Here is a 25,916-nt window from a genome sequence, read left to right on the forward strand (position 1 = left end):
CGAGGGAGACAGTATCAGAGGAAGAGCTGGACGAGGGCGGCGGGGGAGTGCACAGGATCAGCAGGTTTTGGAACCCAGGGTCCTTCATAACGGGGAGATATTTAGGGCCTCACTTTTGGGATTATACTGTGAGAAGACACATTTCTACAGGAGTTGGCCTCGGGTGAAAGCGTCAAGATGGCGTCGAATGCGGATAACAAGCTGGTCATCATGAATGAAGAGGAGCTGAAGAGGAAGCAGAGAGAAAAGTTGAAGAAGCTACAGGCCACAGGAGGAAACCCTCGTCCAGCAAGAACCCTCTTCCTCTTTAACCTCAAAAATTGCTTTCGCAAGGCCTGCATCAGCATTGTGGAGTGGAAGTATCCTTTATATCTCATACACACACACACCTGCCTACATTATACATACATGTGTGTGTGTAATGGTATGTAGGGCTCTGGTTGGGAACACTGACAGCTAAACATATTAGGTGTCTGAAGGCCAGTGCATTATCAGCTGTGAAGTCCACCTGTGTTAAACATGCACAAGCCAAGTCTCATTTAAGTCTGTGTTAAGGCGATCCCTAACGTGTTAAGACTTTTGTTATGTATCTGACAGCCCTGTGTCAGAGTCAAGTTTGTAGCCCCTTGCATTTTCACCTGGGGAGCTTCTTAAGCCAATCTATTTACATGTGGCAGATAGAAGCAGTTAATGGAGCTCTCCGTTAGTTTTCTGATCGCTGACATTCTACTTTTAATGTGGAAATAGCCGCTCTGACACGCTGGCACTCACTGACGCTTGAAGCCTGAACACAAGGCAGGCTGCTGAGTGATTATGGCCCCTATAGGGGGTTTCCTGCTTTTAGATCGATGTCCATTCCTGGATTATATATATTTTACATCCAAAATAGAATACACTAATCAAAATAATCCTAGGACAGACCGCACTATAGGAAAGAATGTTATACCCTGGTGTAAATGATTATAACAGTTTCACAGAAAGTATTTACACAGCTTGTGTGTTTTTTACTGCAACAGTTAAATCAGATTGGTATGTGATTCTGTAACCCATGGCATGAGTGCAGTTTTAACAGCAAAAATACACAAATGGACATAATACAATTGTCCATTACTTATTGTTATTTTCTAAAAGTATACATGCTCACATCTTTAAGAATGTATTGGAATAGTCAAACAGCTTGTTTTCCTGGTAAGTTGTCTGTGTTTAAATGCTTTGGCCATATTCTTGGGCTGTGCAGCTGTCCTGTGGCATCACAGCGAGACATGATGCTGACCTGGCAGGGGAATTCTCAGAGAGAGCCCCCTATGGACGAGAATGAAGCAGCACAGCAGATTACATTTACTGTGACCAATGGGATGTTACAGGGATGATGTTTCAGGCAGCTTTTAGAGGTTCTGATTCATGTAGAAAGAGTGTATGGAGTGTTTTGATTTAGTTTGTTACATGAATTCACGAAACATACATGGATAAAGAATAGTACAATTCATTGTATAGTAGTGTTTCCTTCCTTGTTGTGTTATGCTCAACATGTGCACAATAACTCAGATATCATGAACTATTCCAAACCGTTGGTAATATTATCTTTCTGGGAGAGGGTCAGTGGATGTTTACTTGTCCTTGTTGTGTATTGCCGTTATAATCCTGAGTTTCCACAACCAGAACCTTTGAGTACATCATCTTACTGACCATCTTTGCAAACTGTATTGCTTTGGCTGTGTTCCTGCCCATGCCTGAGGAAGACATTAATAACACCAACACAAACTTGGTGAGTACGAGTGTGAACACAAATCCTTTTCATGTATGAATCATACTTTATGAGGAGCTTTGGCCTTTAAATACAGAAAATATACTAAATAATTTGCTCATGGTCTCCATTATTTTTGCCATGACCAGTCGATGACTGTGCAGCTGATAAACACATTAATATGAGTGCTTTGAGTCAGAACAATTTAGACATTTCATATCTAAGAGTTTCAGCTTGTCACTGGTCTGAAATGTCCAATTGAAATGCTTCCATTCACAACGCAGTTCTTTATTTGGATTCCCATCTGTTCTCAGAGGAACATGTCATCGAACAACTGTGCTCTTAGTGAATCATCCAACAGGGATGAGGTCATCCTTCTCTGATCAGAAACTGACTTGATAATAGTACAAAAGCAGCATAATTAACTATCAATATAAAGGATATGATTCTTTAAGAAATGTTTTATGTTTTATGTTTTCGTATGAATATATGCTTCTGTTGAAATACCCCAAAACCAGTTGAAATATATAATCCTTTAAAACTGAGCTTGTTTTTTCTATGTAGACGAGTGTTGATGGTTTGCTTGTCAATTTACTATTTTCTTTTTTAAATAATTATAGAAGCATTTGTTATGTATTTTGTCTTGAGAAAATTGAGAAGCACTAAGGGGCTCACTCTAGATGGCAGGTACGTCACAGAGTGTCTAATGTTAAGTAGTGTAAACTATCAATACCACTGGATGCTGCTGATGTCTTTGCACATTGCATTATATTTCAACTTCATAGTCGAGGGTTTACAGTGCTGTGAAGCTGTGGAAAATGTAGTGAAGGTGGCTGACTGAACGAATGCAACCCATGAATCAAGTGTTTCTGTGGTATATACATTTGCTCTTGCACAGCAGACTCCTTGCCAATGTTTAGATATTCAAGGTTGTATTGACACTGATGTTATGGTATTGAGGAGGCTCCATGTGGGAGACTTGATATGCAAACGCCTGACATCCAGCTCAAATGTCAATATATAGCACCTTTAACCAGCCATCCTTTGCTTTCCACCATCCAATCAATAAACTGCACACATTACGAGGTTTTAGCTATCAATTTAGTTGGGACCCCAGTGACTGACAGTCAAATTCATCCAGTAGTCAAACCTGAAACTGATCCCCTTTCTTTAATAGTTTTGCTTTGGCCCACTCACTAGCCTTCTCCCAAATAATCCTTACTTCTTACTGTGCCATTCCTCAGAGGTGAAAGGTGTAAGAAGAGCTGGTAAACTCACTCCCCTGCGCTGTTAGAACTAGGTCGGCCCAGGCAGTGACACTCCTCTGACGCAGGTGATACAGTAGAGTCCACAAATGTTGCCTTATGTAAGACACATTTACACTAAATAGGATGTCTGGAACATTGATACAGTACAATGTAGAAGCACAGCTCTACTTGTTGCACCTCGCTTAATCTAATATCATTTTCAGTTTTAGTCCATAAATGTATATTATTATTGTTAATGTACGCAAGCTTACCCTCTTTCATATTTGATCTGGGGCTTGGTGACTGCTGCTAAGTGATTCAGACAACATTGATTGAACTGGTTTGTTCAAAAGGAAATAATAATAGTTTATATTTCATATGATGCTGTTCCTCGAGTAAATCCTCAGATTTTGACGATACATGAAGTTCGGGCTGGAGCCTGTGTGAGCTTATGCGTCTGTTCACATATTACAGTGTTTACTTCTACAACATGTGTGTAATGTCAGCAATGAATAGTAAACAAAGACAATTAAAATCTATTTTTATAAGCAAATAATGTGCAATGCAATGTTTTGATACGAAAAATATCGTTCTCTGACATTGCGGACATTGCATCTCTACTCGTGTATCACTTTACCGCCAATGCACTGAGCATTACAAAGACTGGTAACAGTTGCTTCTTGATAGACTGTCAGACAAAGATCGCTAACTTATGGCTGTTTCACTTATTATAATGTGCCTCATGGGCCAGCCATCTGTTAAAACCATCTGCTCTCGTGTGTAATCTACATCAATATTAACCAAAAGTCTGTGAAAGCTAATGAGTTTGTCTAATACTAGCAACATGTACTGCTGTTCCTCCTAGCAGATTCTTTGATGCCAACCATGTTATTTACACCAGTGGCTCCCAACCTGGAGGGCGCGCCCCCCGGAGGCCCGCGCCAACAGGGGGGCGCCGGGGGGGGGACGCCACGCCTCAGATGATTTGAGGCCAAATATCATATTTAGACTTTTTTTTTCTTTTTTTACATATAATTGTAAGGCCTTACATTACAATAAAACAAAAAAAAATCGATTAATTAATTTTAATAAAAATTCAATTTAGTAGCTAATAAAGGCATAAAAAGACAGAAATGTATAATTCTTTCTTTAATATAAATGTTTCTTCTCCCCGTAAAGTGTCCAAACCGGGCTTTATAAGCGCATTTTTAAAACATAGTCATTGTCCATGCTGGTTTCAGTTGGATTATTTGTCACAGTTGCTCCGATCAGATCGGTCTCCTCCATTTTGTAGATTATTTACGACTTTTAATCCACATAAACATATCGGCAAAATCCGGCTTACTTTGAGCATGTGTTTTAAACAGTTTAATCCCTTTGTGAATTGTTTCCACTTGCGCCGTCCTTTAATTTCTTCATACAGCGGGAATCCAAATGAATGAATCCTGAGTCTAATAACCATCAAAGTCACTCCAATAGTGCTCCTTAGTTACGCTTTCATCCTCCTTTAACAAAATAGTTCAGGGCGCAACTTCCAACAGGAGTCATTTGGGGGGGCTCTTGGGGAAAAAGGTTGGGAACCCCTGATTTACACCAATATCCAACACTTTACTGGATAGCTGAACCTGAAGCTAATGAGATTTACTAAATGTGATTTCTTGGTTTCTATTTGTCTTGCTTCAGGAGAGTTTGGAGTACATCTTCATGATCGTATTCACGTTAGAGTGCTTTCTGAAGATAGTGGCGTATGGGCTCGTGTTTCATGACGGCGCCTATTTACGGAACTGTTGGAACATATTGGACTTTGTCATCGTCTTCATGGGGTAAGATGAGCTCTGAGCTGCAGGTGGATATCTTTACCACAGCTTCCCATTCACCACATAATAAATGTAATATCTTACAAGTATACCAAAACTGTACTATTGTTCTGCTGAATCATCCTTTTTGTTTGGTAGGCGCTTATGGTTGTATAACATTTTCCTACAGTCTCTTCACTTTTGCCTTGGATACCATCAATAAGTTAGCAGATGTGCCTGTGGAGAAGGGTGGAGGGTTTGACATGAAGGCGTTGAGAGCCTTCAGAGTGCTGCGACCCTTACGTCTCGTCTCTGGGGTCCCCAGTAAGAGCCTTTTCTAAAACCCACAAATGCTCAAAATGAATTCCATGTCACACAGTGTGATCAATACGGAACCGATGTTAATGTGAAGTCAGATTTCTGGAGGCACTGCTGATTTCCTGTGCTTTTGTAATGATTTGTTTTTATTGTTCACATTCAGGCCTGCAGGTGGTGATGAACTCCATCCTCAAAGCCATGCTGCCTCTGTTGCACATCGCCCTGCTGGTGTTTCTACTGGTCACCATCTATGCCATCATGGGACTGGAGCTCTTCAAGTGCAAAATGCATAAAACCTGCTATTACACCGGCACAAGTATGCATAAAGAGCACAATCATACACTGTTTAACTTTGGCTTTTATATATGTTGTCATTTATAATCATCCCTGATATATTACCGGTTTTAAAATAAGATAAGATAAGAAGTACTTTATTGATCCCAATTTTGAAAATGTATGCGTTGCAGCAGCATAAAAGACCATGCAATGTACATAAGAGAAATTAAAAGACTAGGAAAAAAATATTTCTCAAATTTAAATAAATTAGCATTAAAAAAATATATATATACATGTGGAAAATATAACAAAATATAAAGCAGGATATTATAAATACATTACATGTGCAAGGAATGGATTATAAAATATTAAATTGAATATACCGTAAATGTAAAACGTACAGTGGGAGTTTACATTTATCAAGAGAAGCTATGGAGCAAAGAGTTAATTCCCTGTAGCGACATTCAAAATGATATGTACGTGATCTCTTTTTCCCCACAGATATTTACTCCACAGCAGAAGCAGAGCTGCCTGCACCCTGTGCTCAGGCAGGAAACGGTCGGCGCTGCATGATCAACGGCTCTGAGTGTCGGCCAGGCTGGGAGGGTCCTGACAATGGCATCACCCACTTTGATAACATTGGCTTTGCCATGCTTACAGTGTACCAGTGTATCACCATGGAGGGATGGACCAAAGTGCTCTACTGGGTCAGTGACCGCTTGAACATCTTCTCAGTTGTTTTTCAGTTTTAATCTTTTCATCAAAAACGTAAAAAAAATTCTAAAGTGTAACGAGCAGAATACATTGTTCGTGTCTGACCAAGAGTTGTCTTTCAGGTTAATGATGCCATGGGAAATGAATGGCCCTGGATCTACTTCGTTCCCCTCATTCTGCTGGGTTCCTTCTTTGTGCTTAATCTGGTTCTGGGCGTGCTCAGTGGGTAAGCCATATATTTATATTTTCTCCTTTTAGAGTCTGTATCTAGCCTCTTTATGTGCACAAGCTTACAAATAACCAAATAAGCAACCAAAAAAGCACTCATTGCCTCCTACAAATATTCATACTTGTCAACCCTCCCGATTTTCGTGGGAGACTCCCGATTTCATTGCCCTCTCCCGGTTTCCTCCCGGGGTCATATTTCTCCCGATTTCTGACAAAATCAGATTTACACAAGACTGTTTCCACTCGGACTTTAATACAGCGACACCATTGTATGCTTTCCATGGTAACACGTCTCTTTAGTAGCGCGCGCAACTCAAAGTCTGAGAGGGTGAGGCAGATAGTCACAGAAAACTGAACAGGAATCGACAACTACTCTACTCTCTGCTCACTCCTTTCCTGTAAAATACAGGTCCAGCCCACACATATGCTCCATCAAGGACGGTGCTACAGGCCGCAAGGCAGTGCACTTACAACTACAATAAGCATGTTAATGTTAATTTAACAGCTCCGGCGATCCACTAGCACCCCCCCGATGCTCCCGATTTCTGAGGTCTAAAGGTTGGCAAGTATGCAAATATTCCCTCACTAAACATTTATTAATTTACTTATTTACCTCCTCCTCTCACTTCTCAAACTCTGCTCACAGTTATCCATACATGAATACACGACACACTTACTCCACTTTCATACATGCACACAGAAACGTACAATACCCCTACTGACAAAAATAAATAAAACTCGGCACCATATTTAATACATAACATCTTTAATTTGTTTTGTGTCATTTTCTTTGTATTTTTTCATGTTACTTTTTACTATGTCACATGTACGAAATCAATCAAAAATAACCCAATTTGCTTTTTTACTTGTCTTTGTCTTTTCACTCAGAGAGTTTACTAAAGAGCGAGAGAAGGCCAGGTCACGAGGAGAGTTTCAGGAGTTGAGAGAGCGGCAGCAGCTGGATGAAGATGTGAATGGCTACATGGAGTGGATCACTCACGCTGAAGTCCTGGATGCCGACCGAGAGGGCAAAGGTCAGCGTTATAAGCCAGCTTAGCTCCCATCCCATCTAGAGACACTGTTGATTGACAATAGTTTTTCTGTTGTCAGGACTCCTGCCTTTAACCAGTGACCCTGATAAAGACAGCCTGTATGACATGGAAGGCAAGAGTCGAGTCGTCTACTACTAGTAAGTCTGCAGATACGTAAATGTATGAATGTTTAAATGCAATATTCATGCCGACCGGGCACAGTTAACTATGATTATTATTGTGCTTAGCCGCCTGGCCCGTCGCTGGAACCGTTTCTTTAGGATGAAGTGCCTTCTGTATGTGAAAACAAAGTCCTTTTACTGGCTAGTGATGTTCCTCGTCCTCCTCAACACCCTGACCATAGCAACAGAGCACCACCACCAGTCAGATTCGCTCACTTCCCTACAAGGTGATTCAATCATTTTGTCATTGGGATTTTTTTGTAAATAAGTTATATTGCTCCCTTCTTCATCATTTGTCTCTCTCCTCTATTATGTCAACAGACGTGGCCAGTCGTTTACTGCTGGTGCTGTTTATAATCGAGATGTTTGTGAAGATGTATGCTCTGGGTCCTAGAGCTTATTTCATGTCCCTGTTTAACCGCTTTGACTTCTTCGTGGTGCTATGCGGTATCGTGGAGATGATCATGTTTTCTGCAGGAGCCGTGGCTCCCCTGGGTTTCTCTGTACTCAGGTGTATACGACTGCTAAGGATCCTAAAAGTAACAAAGTAAGACATTCTCCCATCAAGGATCCAATTAAATAAGCTTCATTGTGATTAGATTTAATTTAACGTCTTCTTCCAACTGTTTTGCAGGTACTGGACCTCTTTGAGTAATCTTATAGCTTCACTCCTCAACTCTGTACGCTCCATCGCCTGCCTGCTCCTTCTTCTCTTCCTCTTCATCGTCATTTTCTCACTCCTGGGCATGCAGGTGTTTGGGGGGAAATTCAACTTCACCGATAACAGACCCAGACGCAGTAACTTTGACAACTTCCCTCAGGCCCTCATCAGCGTGTTCCAGGTGAGGCTGATTCATTGATGCTTTGCTTTAAACTCTTATCAATGTCAGCTTTTGTTAAACTTCCTTGTTGGATTTTGATCATAATTGTAACACTTGGCTCTTTTTTAGATCCTAACAGGAGAGGACTGGACATCAATAATGTACAATGGAATAATGGCCTATGGAGGGCCTGTGTTTCCTGGCATCTTGGTCTCCATTTTCTTCATCGTCCTCTTTGTCTGTGGAAACTGTATCCTTCACACTTATAATGTCTTCAAGGATTAAACAAGGCCGAGGGTCTTTAGAGTACCCTTTGTGTAGCATGGTAGTTTAGCTGTATGCTAGGTTAGCTCATTAGCATGCTAATATTTGCTTTCAGCCTTCAACACAGTACAGATTAGTTTGTTGCAAAGATTATCTGGGTATTACTTTTCTGTAAACCATTTTATAGCAATCCATCCAATAGTTGTTGAGATATTTCCGTCCGGACCAAAGTGGTAAACCAACTGACCGATTGACTATCCAACCCAGTCTCACGGCGTTTAGTGTTATAGTCACGACATTTAATCTATTGATTCGTGTTCACCAACACGATTTTCCCCTTTTTTCGTGTCACACAGAACGATTTTAAAAGCAATGTATTTCTATTGGTAGTATGTTTCGTGCCTGCAACACGTCTTTTTGTCCGTTCGGGTCTTGGAATACCAGAAGCTGTGGGGTTCATAAAAAAAATGTCTTACTCAATATCAAGCCATGATTATTGTTTTTATTTAAAATCGTATAATGTTGGACTTTTTTTTGCCGTCCGCGAGGAAAATAAATGGGGCTCAGAGCCTCAGAATACTGAAATCTGTATTTTTTGAATCTATTTGTTATTCTTTTCTAAATAACACACTGTTATTTACTCATCAATAACACACAATCATCCTTGTTTTTATTTATTTGTTTAGTATTCTATAATCTCGGGCTTTTTTGGCGTCCGTCAGGAACTGAATTTTAAAATAAAATAACCGGAAACAGATACACACCCACTGAACTGATTACCCAAGTTCCTCAACTATGGTTGAAGCTCGGTGATTGGATTGTTTAGCCGCTATGCACGTTGGAATATGGTGTTAATGCGATATGACATCCGAAAAACATTTTAAAAATAAATAAATAATACTTTAATGACCAGAACTTGTATTCATATCAACAATGTTTTTTTTTCTGAGCTTAACGCAATCAGATATCCTTCTCAATGTCTTCTTGGCCATCGCCGTCGACAACCTGGCAGAGGCTGAGAGTCTGTCTTCAGCTCAGAAAGAAAAGGCGGAGGAGAAGATGAAGAGAAAGCTAATGAGGTGAAATAAAAATACCATAGGCTACCTAAGTGTGATGATCTGCTCAGTCTCATTGGTAAATTATCCCATCTCCATTCTTGTTCTTTCCTGACACTCAGGTCCAAAAACCCTGAAAAGACTGACGAGGAGAGGGAAAGGATAGCTAAGAAACTGGCAGAGCAGAGAGGCAAGATAGAATGCCTTTCCACCACAGCCAAGGTGAGTGTTATATCTAGAAGCCTATTGAACTATTATTATTGGCAATTCAATATTCATCAGGGGCATAAGTATAGTAGTAATATATGTATGTATTGTTTCAGCTCAAAATTGACGAGTTTGAGTCCAATGTCAACGAAGTGAAAGATCCATTCCCACCTGATGACTTCCCAGGTAACTTCTACTTTTCTTGGATCTCCAGCTCTTAAACCTCTCACATTTCTCAGCGATGTAGTTGTGGCTGCAGGAGGTCACTGATCGCATGAGTTCATATTCATTACACTGCCTGTTTACCACTGCTGCTTTCTTGGCTATGTTACAGTATAAGTATAGTAGCCCACATTATAATTAGACTGAGCCAAGTTTACAGCCGAGTCTAAAATTAGGGTTTTTTCACACTTCTCTGGTGACCATATAAAGTCTTTAACATGAATCAGTATTGAGAGATTCACTTATTTCTAAAAATATTAGTTGAATGTATTTGTGGCATTTTTGCCTTTATATACTTTTCTGTAGTGCTGCAACATAACTACAACTAATATGTCAATTTGTAATTTCACCATATAATTGTAATCTGTTTGTTTCCTCATGGTAGGTGATGATGAGGAGGAAGAGCCTGCAATCCCTATCAGCGATCGGCCCCGACCGATGGCCGATCTGCAGCTGAAGGAGGAAGCCATTCCATTGCCCGAAGCCAGCTCCTTTTTCGTTTTTGGCCCTCAGAACAAGTAGGAACCAGACATAGTGAACTTATTTCCCAGTTTGCCCATACTGTCTCATAAAAACACAGCAGTGAATTGATTGAACTTACTGGTGACTGCATGTCTCTGCAAATGTGTTTGATTCCAGGATCCGTAAACTCTGCTACAAGATCATCAACGCCTCTGCCTTCACCAACTTAATCCTTCTGTTCATCCTGCTCTCCTCCATCTCCCTGGCAGCTGAGGACCCCATCGACCCAAAGTCCTACAGAAACAAGGTAACCAGGTCTACCACTACAAATTGGACATCATTGGTTGAACGAAGGCTACATTTTTTGCAATCATTGTGCTTTTTCTCCAGATCTTGGCCTATGCTGATATTGTCTTCACAACTGTGTTCACCATTGAGATTGTACTGAAGGTAGTGTGCAGTTTATTTCATGTTCTCCCTTATTTAGATTTGACTGATTTTCTTTTAAGTCCAGGAACCAGATAACAGATCTATACATATATAGCGTGTCATGGAAATCCATCGAATGTGTGTTGAGGTATTTCAGTCTGGGGCAAAGTAGTAAGCCAACTCACTGACTGACCATCACAACCAATTCCTGCTGGAATAGTCAGACCATAAAATGTATTTATCAATGGGACACCCGTTCCTCTGACTGAAAGAAAAGCTTACACTCAAATGTGTTTATTATTCTGAGTGTGACTCTATGTTTCTGACTGACAGATGACAGTATATGGAGCATTCATGCACGAAGGCTCCTTCTGCCGTAACTCCTTCAACATCCTGGATCTGATTGTCGTTACAGTCTCCCTGCTTTCTATGGGGATGGAGTGAGTAAACATTTTGGGATTGCCATATAAGATAATGATCATAAATATTGTCATCCCACATAAAGACGATTGTTTGTCATGGGTTTTATTCAGGTCGAGTGCCATCTCTGTGGTGAAGATTCTCAGGGTGTTGAGGGTGCTGAGGCCCCTCAGGGCCATCAATAGAGCCAAGGGGTTAAAGGTAAAAAACACGTTATGAAATACAGTAATACTCAAGCCTTAAAAAAAATTAAATTCTAAGTATTAAACAGTAAAGTGGTCATTGTTTGTCTTTAATGGCAGCATGTGGTCCAATGCGTGTTTGTGGCCATCAAAACCATCGGAAACATCGTCCTGGTCACCATGCTGCTGAATTTCATGTTTGCCTGTATCGGGGTGCAACTCTTCAAGGTAACTTTTTAAAAGATGATGTTGACAGTTCATGTACTGTAAAGGTCATACTGTATATAAAAGATGCATCCACTATAAGTAAAGTTTATGTGCTGGAAATGTAGTAAACATGTCCCTATGTTCTTCGTCTTAGGGTAAATTCTACAGCTGCACAGACATGTTGCAAATGACGGAGGAGGAATGCCAGTAAGGCAAACATCTTTTACATATTTGAGATTTAATCTATTAAGAATGTAAGGTTATTTTAGAGTAACGATTTTCCTTGTCTGCTCTTAGGGGATACTTTGTAAAGCACATGGAGAATTCCCTTCAAGAAACAACGTTGGCAAAGAGAGAATGGCTCAACAGTAACTTCAACTTTGACAATGTGCTCAATGGCATGTTGGCTCTCTTCACGGTTTCAACATTTGAGGGCTGGCCAAAGTAAGCAAAGCATAATTTTTTTTTATTTGATGAATTGTATTTTCCTTTATCCTATATGTGGAAAGCAGACTGTCTTAATACATTGATATTGAGTTGGAAGTAATTCCTTTTCCCGGAGCCGGAGATGGTAACAGAGGCAATATGTCCTTTTTAAGCATTGAATTATACAGTACAATTCATCTGTACAAATTAGCCTCGTGGTATCGTGTCCCGTCAATTTCCTATCGTCTCTCAACATCACTCAATTTTCCCAGATTGTTATACAGAGCCATTGATTCAGACGAAGAAGACATGGGTCCTGTCTTCAACAACCGCGTGGATGTGTCCATCTTCTTCATCATCTACATCATCCTCATCGCCTTCTTCATGATGAACATTTTTGTGGGCTTCGTCATTGTCACTTTCCAGAAGCAGGGCGAGCAGGAGTATAAGGACTGTGAGCTGGACAAGAACCAGGTATGCTAGGAAACCTCAGAGATTACATTTTGGACAGTCAGTGTCCAATAGTGAGTCAAGTGACAAATGATCTTTTCTCCTAACCCACCTTCTGCCTCCCTTCAGCGTCAGTGTGTGCAGTACGCCCTAAAGGCCCGACCTCTGAGGTGCTACATCCCCAAAAACCCCAATCAGTACAGAGTCTGGTACATTGTCACCTCCTGCTACTTTGAATACCTCATGTTCTTCCTAATTATGCTCAACACATTGTGTCTGGGGATGCAGGTATGTATATTCAAGTTGTGCAACATAAAACCAATGCGATTCTGTTGAGGTTTCTTACAATATTCAGTGTCTTTGGATGTGGGTGTTAGTATTAATATTGTGGGGGCTTAGGAGTCCATTCATTCAGGGTGCTCTAAATTATTTATTTTGTTTATTAAATTAAAATATCTACTTTGCATTAAAGAAATGTACAACTTGGATCTGTTTGCAGGTTTCACCATCATTTCTATTGTAAATTACTCTTGTGCCATGTTGAGTAATATTAATTTGAATTTTGAACAGCATTGTAACCAGTCGAACCATGTGACCAAGCTGTCAGACATCCTGAACATGATTTTCACCGTGCTCTTCACTGTGGAGATGATTCTAAAGCTCATGGCCTTCAAAGCCAGGGTAATGATTTCACACTTTGTGATTCAAATGTCTATCCACCCAACCCAGTGTCAGCAATTACTTTTCTGTCTGTACAGGGCTACTTCGGAGACCCCTGGAACGTCTTTGACTTCATCATCGTTATTGGTAGTGTAGTTGATGTCATACTGAGCGAAGTCGATGTGAGTATGAATGATACGTTATGATCTAATCTAATGAATTCGACAGATAAAAGATTCTCATTGCAGGTGCTATATATGAAAGTCCCTAGTGTTGTTTGAGTTAGATATTCCTGCTCAGTAGTGTGATTCGATTTGAAATGAGTGAATACATTTATTCAATGACAGAGAAGTATGTTATCATGGCTCAACAGCTGATTGGTGGCGGCAGAGCTAACTCACCAGATGTGGTCAGTACTGTCGTTAGCCATTTCCATCCCAACCTCAGAGGCATCGCCACATCATCAGCAAAGCACTTTCCATTATTCCCACAATTATCAATAACAATATTTTCATTGAACTAAAAAGAAGCACATCATCAATATAGGGTTTTCAATGGTATTTTTGTGGTTATGTCACACAGCACAATGGTTTTGTTCCTAGTCACTTTTTCCTCTCCGTTGTTTCACTGCATTGTTTTCACTTTTTCATCCACAAACACATGCCTGTAGAAATGTTTGTTCCCTCCATCCTTTTTCATTTTCTTCTTTTATTGCCTTTTTCCCTGTCATCCCTCTGTCCTCCACACACCTCACTCCTCGTCTGTCTATCCTCCACAGAGTGCCCTGGCCGCCAGTGGAGGACTGTACTGTCTCCATGGCTGTGCTGTAAATATCTTCACTTCACTGCACTGCACTGCTGCATGAGTCTTGCTGTGTGAGCACTCCACCATGTTCTCTACTAACTGTAATACTACTGAACCGTGTGTGGCTCAAACTTCTGGGTAAACATCTGTGTCCCTACGGGTCTATCTAATCTTACAGAGCAAAGTGTAAGATAAGACCTCAAGATGTTCGATATATTGTGTTCCAGTATGGCTCAAAATGTATAGAACACTGAATATATCAGCATTGCAAGTATTAATGGTGTTTGGAATGACTGTAATCCTTATATTTTGACAATTAAGTGTGTATATACAGAATTTCGCATGAGTCAGGTATTGCAGTTTTCAGCAACTAAGACCTGGAGGCTTTGTAACTTTGTAACTAAGTTAATTTTAACCATGTTTTGTGATTGTAAATCATCCTTTTAAGGGATGGTTCAGATTGTATCAACAAGGGTTGTATGAGGTATTCATCCACAGTCAGTGTATTACCTAGTTACCCAGTACATTGCAGTTGGCACACCCAGTCTGGAGATATGGACAGGACTGCTGTTTTTGGTCAATCCAATCTAACCAAAGTCACAAAAATGCCACAATAACAGTACACGGGTAACTTAGCTAGAATAATTTTTTGGGTCATGTCGGGAGACTTTGAAGAGTGAACAGTGTTGTGATATAAAGAATTCAGTTCCTAGTTTGACGGCTGGGTAAAGCATTGGACATGTTTTAAAGATAGTATAAACTTAAATGTGTTTTATGTTGGCCTTTCTTTAAGGTGGCTAAAAATACATTTGACTGATTTTCCAGTCCAGAGCAATTAATAGCTTTTCTCTGTGCAGCTACTCCTATTTGTTTTACTTCAAATGTGCTGTAGTAATACACTGACTGTGTATTATGTGATATGTAGCTCATATAATCCCTGTTCATGCAACCCACCCATCACTTTAATAATGTTTAACAGGACAGTGTCATGTCTGCTCTGTGCCTTTTATTAATGAAATTATAACTACTATCAAACATAACTCTAAAAGTCACTACAGTATATCATCTATTCATCTGCTTTTTGCAGGAGACAAATCCTTTGCAAGCTATTGCGGTAAGCCTAAACTGAATTGGTATCAAACAGCAGCAATGTTTTTGCTCTTTAAGTTGTTGTTTCTCTTAAATCTTCTGGATTTTTTTCCTCCCTAGGCATCTGAAAATGCGTCAGTTTCCATCACGTTCTTCCGACTTTTCCGTGTCATGCGTCTGGTCAAGCTGCTGAACCGTTCGGAGGGCATCCGTAATCTGCTGTGGACTTTCATCAAGTCCTTCCAGGTCGGTCACAATGTGGTCATAACATAATTTAAAATGTGTATCTCACTTTAAACATGCTTTTAATAACCTAAATGTTTGTGTTTGTGTCTGCAGGCTCTTCCTCATGTAGCTTTGCTCATCATAATGCTCTTCTTTATCTACGCTGTCATTGGGATGCAGGTACTCAAGAATTTTAATTTTCCTGATCAAACATTTGAAACTCTGCAGGTTATTAGTATAAAACAAGGTTCTGTTTTTGTCACCGATTTTGACTTGGATTGTAACAACTCTTCAGATCTTTGGAAAGGTATCCTTAGTGGATGGCACCCAAATCAACCGCAACAACAACTTCCAGACATTCCCTCAGGCTGTTTTAATGTTATTCCGGTGAGTCTCTAAGCCGGGATCATTGGTGAAAAGCTCTGGATGAAAGGTCCAAATCTGAGCCAAGCTCTCATTGTTGTTTATATATGCAGGTGTGCTACTGGAGAGGCATGGCAAGAGGTCATGATGGCTTCAATGTACGGGAAGAAGTGTGACCCCAAGTCTGACTTCCTGCCAGGAGAGGAGTTCACCTGCGGGTCCAATTTTGCTGTCTTCTACTTCCTCAGTTTTTACTGCCTCTGTGCTTTCCTGGTGAGCAGCAGCATTAGGATCTGTTGTTTTATTTTGTAGAAAAAAATCCCCTTTGCCCCGAATGGTTAAAACTATAAAATACTTTTATTTTTATTTTAGATCCTCAACTTGTTTGTGGCTGTCATCATGGACAACTTTGACTATCTGACCCGTGATTGGTCTCTTCTCGGTCCGCACCATCTGGACGAGTTTAAGAAGATCTGGGCTGAATATGACCCTGAAGCCACGTAAGCAAAATAAAAACACTCATGAAACTTTATCTTTACATTTTTGTATGCTTTGTTGCACAACAAATAGGCCATACTTCATTCGGTGTCCCTTAAATTATGGTAAGATGTTTCTCTGATCCAACAGGGGGAGGATTAAACATCTGGATGTTGTGACGCTGCTGCGAAGCATCCAGCCCCCACTGGGCTTTGGAAAGTTCTGTCCTCACCGTGCTGCATGCAAGGTACATACAGACACATGGTGCATTCATATAAATACAACTCATCAGAACAGCAGCTAGAAGGGTTTTAAGTATGTTTATTGATATCATTAACAATGCATTAAAATCACTGTAGATAGGAAGTGAACTAAATTAGCAAATACATATACAAAACACAAAAATAGACACTGTAAAGCTCTATTTATTGACGATACATGATACATTTAAAAAAAGACAAGGTTTAAATTTGGATCAATTAAATTAGCAAAAATAAATATTTTAGTCAAAGAAAAGCAGTGAATTAATGTGAATAAAGTATTAATAATATAAACAAGATCATATATTGTTTTTAAAGATTAAGTATTTCACAAGAAGGGTTTGGCAAAGTAGCGTTTGTTTTTCTCTACATTTTTTTGATTTAAATTATGAATAAATATAATTTTTAACAGTGTCAGAGCCTTAAAAAATATGTAAATAATATGTATATATTAACAGAAAATAGGGTGAAAAACAAATATATATATATTTTTGATACTTTAAAAAATATTATTTGATTGTTATATATTTGCCCGGTGCCCAAATTCCCTCTACTTCCTGTCCGCAGCGCTTGGCTGGCATGAACATGCCTCTGAACAGTGATGGCACCGTCACCTTTAATGCCACCCTCTTCGCTCTCGTCAGGACTGCACTCAAGATCAAAACTGAAGGTACAGAGCATTGGAAATTGTGTTTGCTTCAACCTGATGTACGTAGTATCATTTATTCAATGTTTTATGGATTGTTCTGAGCAGGTAACTTTGAGCAAGCCAATGAGGAGCTGAGAGCCATTATAAAATCCATCTGGAAACGCACCAGTATGAAACTGTTGGACCAGGTCATCCCCCCTATGGGAGGTGAGTCTATCTTTATAAATAAAGTTATTTTACCTTTAGAAAATGATCCAGTATTTTGCACACTGACAGCTCTATGACTTGCCTGGTTACAGATGATGAGGTGACGGTGGGGAAATTCTACTCCACCTTCCTGCTCCAGGAACATTTCCGTAAGTTCTTGAAGCGCCAGGAGGAGTACTACGGCTACCGACCCAGTAAAAAGAGCGCCTCCGGCCCAGAGATCCAGGTGAGCGCTCATTATCAGTAATTAAATCATGCTATGAACTAATTGTTGTGCATATTGTTTCCTTAAAGTGTCTGCAGGGTATTTTCTAATAGGATGACATGGTTTACCAAATAATAGTATAGTATATTGTGAAAGATATTTTTTAAAAGTCATAATATGATAGTCAAAAAAACATTATAAAAATCTAATTTTGCATTTCCAAAAAAAAAATAGTGTAGTGTGTCTAAACATCTGAAAAAGGTGACGGCAATGATTGTTAAAAACATTTAAACAAATCCACATAGTGTAGTATATATATACAGTATAACGCTATAGAATAGTATTTTATGTAAGGGATAATGTGCAGCGACGCGGTCCTTATTGGGAAAAGAACACCGACAGGCCGATCAGGAGCCCGACGCGAAGCGGAGGGATCTCGATCTCGATCGGCATGCAGTTTGCTTTTCGGCCAAACTGTATACAGTTCAATCGAACGGACTTCTTTGTGCAGATGTGAGCGTCCTTAACAACGGTCAATAAGTCCTTGACAGCGGTCTGTCTGTTCTGGATTAACAACGTGTTCTGAATTGACCAATCAGAATCGAGTATTCAACTAAGCCATGTAATAAATCAAAATAATTTGCAAAAACGAAATAGTATAGTATAGTATTTCAAAAATATGCAAAGTATAGTATAGTATGTCGAAAATATGAGAAAAAACTGCAAAGTTTACTATGTTGTAAATATTTGAAATGTAAAAGAAAATCATGTATATCGAAAACAAAATTGTTTAGTAGGCCAATGTTGTACATTTTAGAAAATTATGAAGATCAGTCAAAAAAGAACTCATAATATCATAGTATAATTTCCTTTCCTTTTCTTTTCCGTTTATTACCCGTCGTTATGTAGCTTTTTATGCATGTAAACGGTCTGCAAAGTCACAAACCCTCAAAGTACACCCTGTAGCGAGTAAAACTGTAACGCAGAAAAGACCTGTCTATGATGCCCCAGAACGCCTCGTTGGAGATTTCTCTTTTTCCATTTTCTTCTTGCTGAGTATAGTGACGTGACCATACCCAGGTCCAAATGGACCAATCCGTGGAGCTCCTCACACACACACACTCACCCTTGTCTTTTCTCAGCAGCGCTACTCCGCAGAGTTTCGCCAGTACACACACTCAGTCAACCTTATCTTTTCTCAGGCTGTGAGTGTGTGGCGAACTGTGTGGTGAACAGCCTGGCTGTGAGTGTATGTGTGTGCTCAGGCTGAGTTCCGCGGTGTCTCGCAGACCCCACGCAGCAACCAGGAAACGACACCAGTAATACAGCTCACACTGTCCGCTCCTCGAGCCTCAAAGGGCGGAGCAGCGAGCCCTGCAACGTCCCACCAACACGGCACCCAGACCCCATGCATTATTCTCATCTGTTTGTCATTACTGGTGTCATTTTCTGGTTGCTAACGCCATTGTAACACATAATCACTGATGTCCCGCTGTAACAGTGGAGGACTCATCAGAACAGAGTGTGCGAGCTGACGAATCAGAGCACAGTGGGCTCATAGGGATGGGGGGGGCAGGAGCTCCAACAAGCCGTTTAGGACAGAGAGTGAATACACATACTATACAGAGATGCTGTATGAGAAACCAATGTGAGTTTGGAACATTGAACAATGTAAATATATTCTAGTAGACCTCAACAATAGAATTCTGATCAGTAGAAATGGCCATCTCATGGGACCTTTAACACCCTGCTGTGAGCCTCTTGCCCTTTCATGTTTCACATCCTCCATGTTATTTTAGGCGGGCCTGAGGAGCATTGACGATGAGGTCGCTCCAGAGATGCACCGGGCCATTTCAGGAGACCTGCAGAACGAGGAAGAGCTGGACAGAGCCATGGGGGAGGCTACAGAGGACGGAATCTACCAGGTAACAAACACTGTCCGCCACAGATGTAAAATACTGTGTAAACGAAGTGACTGTCAATTGGATAATTTGTGTCTCGTGTTGCTCTGTCTTTCAAGCGTTCTCACGGTCTGTTTGGTAACCGGGTGGACTCCTTCTCCTCTGAGCCGGTCAGCACTCAGGCCCAGCCTATGACCAACCAGCGGCCCCTCCAGTTCTCCGAGAGCCAGGTGGAGTCTCCACCAAACTCTGCTGCCTTGGAGCCCACTACTGAATTTTTCCCAAAAAGCAACACTAACAACAACGCCTTCGCAGAGTGAGTACAAAGTACACACTCCAAACTATCGCGGAGACCAGATGACATCTGCTCAGCGTGAATATGTCTGAGCCTTCATGTTGTCTTCCAGGTTTTCATTTGACAGAGAAGGCAGTCCCGAAGACTTTTACAATCACAGTGAGGCAGAGCCTGGTACGTAAAAAAGTATTTGGATAAGAATCAATCGGTCTCTCCCCTAGAAGCTGCTAACAAGATAGTACAAATACAAAACACAAAGATGATTTGAGACCAACGCAGACAACAAGTCAATAATCCTATGAAGGGCTAGTAAGAACATTTCCCTTATTGACAAGGCCTCATGAAAACCTTTTTCTTTAAGTATGTGGGAAATTTAAAAAAACATATGATCTGATTACAGGTCAAACAACATACTGTGTAGGGTGTATTGTATACTACTGTTCACATAAAATCCGGTACCAAAGAGGTAGAAATCATGCAGACAAAAATAGGAATTACATTTTTGTTTTTATAATTATCCAATTTATTTTTCCTTTATTCAGGAAACCTGCGCTCCTGGAACTACTTTGTGAAAACAGACAAAACACAGGTACTATTTTATTGGAGACTGATTCAACCACTGAATAACATTTTATTTAGATATTAAGTATAGAATCATATCTTTCTTTTCAGTTCCCCTATGACCCTGAGTATGGTGACAGTCAGAGTCTGAGCTCCCAGACGGCTGCAGACCAGCTGGTCCAGGAGGTAAGTGAGAAAGGATGAGTCATCGATACGTGAGCTTTGAGGATGACTCAGCAAGTGCTCTTTTCTAGGTTTATCATTTATTTGAGGGAGATGTTCGCTGGGGAGGCCCCTAGGCATATTCTTTCTTACTTTCCTCTTTTTCTCCATTATTAATACAAAATTAATAAAATATAAATACATAATAAAATAAGGGAAGGATCTCTGACTGCCCATCTCTTTTTCTTTTAGCAGGAAATGTTCTGATTTGCTGTTAGATCTGTGATAAATAGGTCATAATAAACTTAACAAAGCAACATTTAAGTTTTAACTTATTTGGAAACACATTCTCATTTCTATGGTAACAATGGGTAGTCATTGTAGTAAATTATTTGTTAAACACTATTAATCAAAGCTGAGCTGTAAAGCAAATTTGAATTGCATTTCCCCCCCCGAGGTGTCTTTGTGAAAGAGACTCACTGTGCCTCATGCAGGATGTTCGAACTGACTCGGCATGCTTTCACCCGCAGGGCCCAATGAAATATCACTTTTCATTCACTTTTAAAATCAGAAATGTCAGAATCAAGGTGGTTCCTAATATTAACAACTCCCCTGTGGGTTTTTGGTTGATTGTTGGTACAGGTATTACCAGTAACAACAATAATGGTGCGAAAAGTTGTCCATTTTTAAGCAAGCTTAAAAATGTGCTTGTTTCCTCTTCCAGGCTCTAGCACAGGGCGGTCTGTCCTCCCTGGCCAAAGACCCCAGCTTCGCCTCCGTTGCTAGGCAGGAGATGGCGGATGCTATGCACACATCTGTCAATGACATGGAGAGCGTGGCTCTGGGCATCCTCAGCGAGCGCGCCGGCAGCGTCGCCTCTGACAAAAAGAGACGTCCCATCCCAGTCCCCCCCGTGGCAGCTCAGGGAGCCAGAAAGCCCGATCCGGCGGTGAGGAGGAAGAGACGTCCCATCCCCCAGATTCCCTCCGTAAAGGAGGCCGACTCCGAGGTTTAGAGGATGGCTCTCGAGTTAATGTGGTTAACTTTGGATTTTAACACTTGCAGGTGGCTCCACCTCTCCTAGCTTTACTAAGCTTGTTGCCCCTGTGACAGTCTGTATCTACTAGCCTAGCTTAAGGCCTAAAGGCAAATTGGCTCAGGTTGAACTTATTATCAAGTGTGGTTGATACTCAACCAGGGACAAACAATACATCTGATGCTGAAACATCTTCATTTTCAGATTTATTGAAAGTAATAAAAAGACTATCTCATCTCAGAGTGGACAGATTGACGCACTTCTTTCTTTGTGGCGTTTGTGGAGGTTATCCATTCCATATGACTTATGGGACAACTATGTGAGTGAGCTGAGAGCCTCACTAAAGACTAATACAACCTGCTGAATAAAGACAGGCAGCCACCTTTAGTGTGCTGCAGTTCAGTGAGGACAGAAGGGAAGTTTCGGAGCGCCCAGGTCCAGAGATGTTCATCTTGCATTCAGTTCACACTCTTAAAAAGGCTCTGGTGCTACTATGCAAATGCAAGTTAAGCATTTTTTGTATTTGTTGGTAAAGCAGCGTCCTCTGCTCAGTTAGGCCTGCTCTATTTTAATCTTAAATAACTGAGGTTTACCACGTTTTCTCCTGCTCACCACTGTTCTATTGTGCAGTTGGCAACAGCAGATTTTATAGAGGAAACACATTTTTTAATGTTGAACATATGGGGTACATTTAATCTCCAAAATAAGTATCTGTAATAGGGTATTTGTTTCATCTAAATCCATGTTGTGGTGAAGCAGTGTCACTTTAAGTCACTCTACTGCTGCCGTTTGTAAGTGTTTTTCATGTACATGTCAAACCTCTGACTTAGGGACACCTACTGAAGTTTGACCCGTACAGATAATGTATCTTCAGCATACCTGGAGTATGGTGGATTTAGCTTTACAGCTCAGAGGCTTATAACACATTGTATTTATATCACTGATAACATGGGCATCATTTAAGTGCACTTGTGTCATGTTTTGTGCCTCGATGCGAACAGTAACCGGCCACAGAGGACTTTTTATCCTCTGATCAGCCTGTGTTTTGCTGCCATGCACACACTTTGCTTTGACTCAACATTATAGCACAACCTCGACTCTCCTTTTCTGGATATATGCCATGTATTGACGGTACACTGGTGTTTTCACCATTGCAAAACAAATAAATGATCAAAAACATTTGCTTGTGTTAGTTGTTTTGTTCTGAATCAAACCATAGATGGACATGTTAACACCTTTATATATACAGTCTATGGTTACAACAAGCAGTTAACGGATAAGAACGCACATCCACAACACAGGTGAGTTGTCTGCTGTAAATACAAATCTAATTAATGATAGAAGGGAAACTTGGCGAGGAGATAAACGCATGCTTTGGAAATCGCCCCCAGCAGAAGTTACAGTGTGAAAACTGAGACCCTTTAAAAATAGTCTTACCTGGCAAAGCACAGACTCCTACTTATGGAACGGAAAGTAATGCAGCAAGGGGCATTCTGCATTATATGTTCAATTAAAGGGAGAACAAAAACACCTCCAAGCAGTCAAAAGCAGATTGTATGCTTGCATTACAAAGTAAGGAACAACCAAATCAAATGAGATTAAATATTTCAAAATGTTATTTATTGAAGCAAAGCAATCAATAAAACAGACTTGACCAAATAGCATCATTGTTGACTTTTTCCGATTCAGAATATCAGACAAAGTGTTCTGATCATTTTGACAAAGCTCCATGGTTTCTTTATAGCATTGCTATTTGCAGCTCGCTAAGGGTTTTCTTCTGCTATCACACACGGGAATGTTTCCACCATACTGCAACAACAGATTCCTGATTAAGATTATGTTGTTTAAAAAGGGTAGCAGATGAAAATGCAGATACGTCTTTTCGTACACACAACAGATGACAGGCTTTAAAGCACACCGTTGAAAAGAGGGCAATAAACAGTATAAAAGCTGAGAACAAAAACTTGTTTCAGGTAAATGTGATGTATTTTATGAGGTTCTACGTTCTGTTGAAAAATGTTTATTCCCTCTTGTTTTAACTTGATTATAATTATTTTTGTATGGATTATTATAATCACTCTTGTATGGCCAACTTGAGAAAGGGGCAGGCTTTTATAAATGTACATACATCCTGGTTTTTGCTGTCTATAAAGAACAACCCCCCAAAACAACCAAGCAATACTCACTACCTCGCTACTCTAAAATATCCAAAGAAAATACATCGACATATAAAAAGGGAAATAACATGTGGGACCTAATGAATACATGAGCCGTCTACAGAGATGTTGACCAGCCGGTGAGCAGCAAACGTCCAACTTGCCAAAATGGGGATGCTCATCCTATTCATTGGGATTGGGGTTGGCGTCAGGATACACGGAGAGGTCAAAGGTCAGCACTTTGCTGATGACACAATCTCCTTGCTGTAAGGTGAACAGAAAGAGAAGCAGTTCATATTTCTAATCTTATGTAACACACATTTCCAATTTTCAGCTTAGGACGTTATCTGTGGGACGTTTGAAACTAGATGCTCCAAATATGGCTTATAATGATGAATTATTTCAAATCTATAATATGTGTTTCCTGTAGTATTTAATGCTTAATATTTTCAAACCCTGTGTCTGTGTCATACTGGTTCATAGAATGGTGGAAAACCAGTGGGGACAATTACATATAGTTACTAACATCGTTATAAATACATTTATTATTTCCCAGCTGTATTTAAACCTTCATTTACAGAAAATATATTATATAATCAATTAACTTCACTTGGACCCAGAAAATTGCAAAATTGACCAATAGATTACCAAAAAATAAATATAATAAGAGTTCTTGTTGAATTGACCCGCATGCACAATCATCTGTCAAAACAAGCAATCGTTGTAAATACCTTTGTAAAACATTTGTTTTCTTTCTAATATTTTGAAATAGAATATTAGGGAAACACACCTCTGGATAAACACCGATGAGTGAGTCGGCCTTGGTGTAGAACTCCTCTTTCAGAGAAATGACGATGGCCTGCGTGTGCACCGACTGGTCTTTAATATAATTGGCCACCTTGAAGGGACATAATAACACAATTATCAGGTGTAGTTTGCATTTAATGTGATGAGCACCATTAATAAAAAAACACCTTTGACATAAAAGGCACTGAATCCTGTGTGAACCCACCTTGCCAATGTTAGTGTTATCCAGAGCAGCGTCAATCTCATCCAGGACAAAGAAGGGCGCGGGTTTGTAGCTAGGGACGAGAGGAAGAGATGTTACCGACAGTGGTGATGTCATCATGAGGTGCCAGGCAATGTTAATACATGTATTAGATGTCTGTATTTTGTCCAGTTGTACCTGTGAATAGCAAAGAGCAGAGCCAGGGCAGCGACAGTCTTCTCTCCTCCAGACAGATTGTCCATGGGCCTGAACCTCTTTCCAGGGGCCACACAGTTATAGTTAATGCCGTCCAGGTATGGCTCCTCGGGGTTTTCTGGGCCCAGGAAAGCCTACAGAAGAAGAACACACATTATAGGAGGTTTTGCTTTCAGTCTACGATCTGTGTTAAAGGTCTCTGTAACGACGAGACGCCGTTACTAGAGCTCTCGTGACCATGTTTACATCATTTATTGATGTAGTATTTATTTAATGGTATAAGTGTTGACCCCCATCTTGTCTATTGCTTCCGGTCGTCTCTGTGTTCCCTCCTACTGATTACCCAATTGTGTTCACCTGGTGCCCTGTGTTGTCTCCTCCCCCCTCACCTGTGTCTTGTTAGTGTGTGTATTTAGGTGCTGTTTCTTGGAAGGCTGGTAGTGTGTGTGAGATCTTTGTGGCTGCAGGATGTGTTCACGGAGAACAGCAGGATATAGGCTGTGAACTTTGTGCACATTATTTTAATAAATGCCCACGTCGGGTTATATTTTTGGACGTTCTGCCTCTGCCTCCTTGCTTGGTCTGGGCCGCTCAACGGTCAGTACCACAGTCTCCAATTATACGATTTTTGAACATACAAAACAAGTCGCGCATAGTTTCTGATAGCGACGTTTCTGATAGGGCCGTGGGTGTAAAGCCAGCCAACATTTAGGATATTAAGACGCATCTGCAGGGTATATGCAGGAATCCTGAAGTCAAATTTAATACCTTTTAAGACCTTTTTTAAGACCCTTTCCATACATTTTAAGACCTCATCGCAACTTTGAGTTCTAACCGGTTACATTGGCGACACACTTTACCTCATATTTAAAAAACATATCTTAGATTTCAGATACTGTAAGGAAAAATGGTGGTATAATGTGCTTTGCTCGACACCTTAGTACAAATAGTCACATTTACTATATTGATTGTAAGATAGCA

The 25,916-nt window shown here is 40.3% G+C and overlaps 2 protein-coding genes across 2 annotated transcripts; one reads left to right on the forward strand and one right to left on the reverse strand.

Moving 5' to 3' along the window:
• On the forward strand, window positions 1-22,751 carry cacna1sb (calcium channel, voltage-dependent, L type, alpha 1S subunit, b). Its single transcript, XM_010784416.1, has 45 exons — window positions 1-359; window positions 1,660-1,765; window positions 4,675-4,814; window positions 4,978-5,111; window positions 5,269-5,421; window positions 5,883-6,088; window positions 6,218-6,321; window positions 7,212-7,357; window positions 7,434-7,512; window positions 7,603-7,763; window positions 7,858-8,083; window positions 8,171-8,378; window positions 8,487-8,607; window positions 9,586-9,700; window positions 9,799-9,898; window positions 10,000-10,069; window positions 10,491-10,623; window positions 10,745-10,874; window positions 10,958-11,017; window positions 11,330-11,436; window positions 11,530-11,617; window positions 11,719-11,826; window positions 11,960-12,012; window positions 12,103-12,249; window positions 12,504-12,705; window positions 12,811-12,969; window positions 13,252-13,362; window positions 13,440-13,523; window positions 14,120-14,167; window positions 15,233-15,259; window positions 15,355-15,480; window positions 15,574-15,639; window positions 15,755-15,846; window positions 15,936-16,095; window positions 16,195-16,322; window positions 16,450-16,546; window positions 17,127-17,229; window positions 17,314-17,415; window positions 17,508-17,641; window positions 19,420-19,545; window positions 19,641-19,837; window positions 19,929-19,990; window positions 20,359-20,405; window positions 20,489-20,563; window positions 21,264-22,751. The coding sequence occupies exons 1-45, from the start codon at window positions 178-180 to the stop codon at window positions 21,552-21,554; spliced, it is 5,514 nt and encodes a 1,837-aa protein (XP_010782718.1). The 5' UTR covers window positions 1-177; the 3' UTR covers window positions 21,555-22,751.
• A 422-nt stretch (window positions 22,752-23,173) lies between these two features.
• Window positions 23,174-25,102, reverse strand: LOC104956860 (structural maintenance of chromosomes protein 1A-like). The gene is made up of 4 exons (XM_010784417.1): window positions 24,918-25,102; window positions 24,744-24,813; window positions 24,522-24,629; window positions 23,174-23,995 (listed from the first exon to the last, which is right to left on the reverse strand). The coding sequence occupies exons 1-4, from the start codon at window positions 24,980-24,982 to the stop codon at window positions 23,915-23,917; spliced, it is 324 nt and encodes a 107-aa protein (XP_010782719.1). The 5' UTR covers window positions 24,983-25,102; the 3' UTR covers window positions 23,174-23,914.
• Between the last annotated feature and the right edge of the window lie 814 nt (window positions 25,103-25,916).

Source organism: Notothenia coriiceps, unplaced genomic scaffold (genome assembly GCF_000735185.1).
Source record: "Notothenia coriiceps isolate Sejong01 unplaced genomic scaffold, NC01 NC01_scaffold00026421, whole genome shotgun sequence".
In the NCBI taxonomy this organism is placed as follows: domain Eukaryota; kingdom Metazoa; phylum Chordata; class Actinopteri; order Perciformes; family Nototheniidae; genus Notothenia; species Notothenia coriiceps.

Excerpts from the sequence above, each read along its gene's own strand:
- cacna1sb (XM_010784416.1), top strand. The coding sequence starts at position 178 with ATGGCGTCGAATGCGGATAACAAGCTGGTCATCATGAATGAAGAGGAG. Across the intron at positions 8,379-8,486 it reads CCCTCATCAGCGTGTTCCAG|ATCCTAACAGGAGAGGACTG; the intron begins GTGAGGCTGATT and ends GCTCTTTTTTAG. Across the intron at positions 12,250-12,503 it reads ACATTTGAGGGCTGGCCAAA|ATTGTTATACAGAGCCATTG; the intron begins GTAAGCAAAGCA and ends CAATTTTCCCAG.
- LOC104956860 (XM_010784417.1), bottom strand. The coding sequence starts at position 24,982 with ATGGACAATCTGTCTGGAGGAGAGAAGACTGTCGCTGCCCTGGCTCTG. Across the intron at positions 24,814-24,917 it reads CTGCTCTTTGCTATTCACAG|CTACAAACCCGCGCCCTTCT; the intron begins GTACAACTGGAC and ends TCTCGTCCCTAG. Across the intron at positions 23,996-24,521 it reads TCATCGGTGTTTATCCAGAG|CAAGGAGATTGTGTCATCAG; the intron begins GTGTGTTTCCCT and ends TTCACCTTACAG.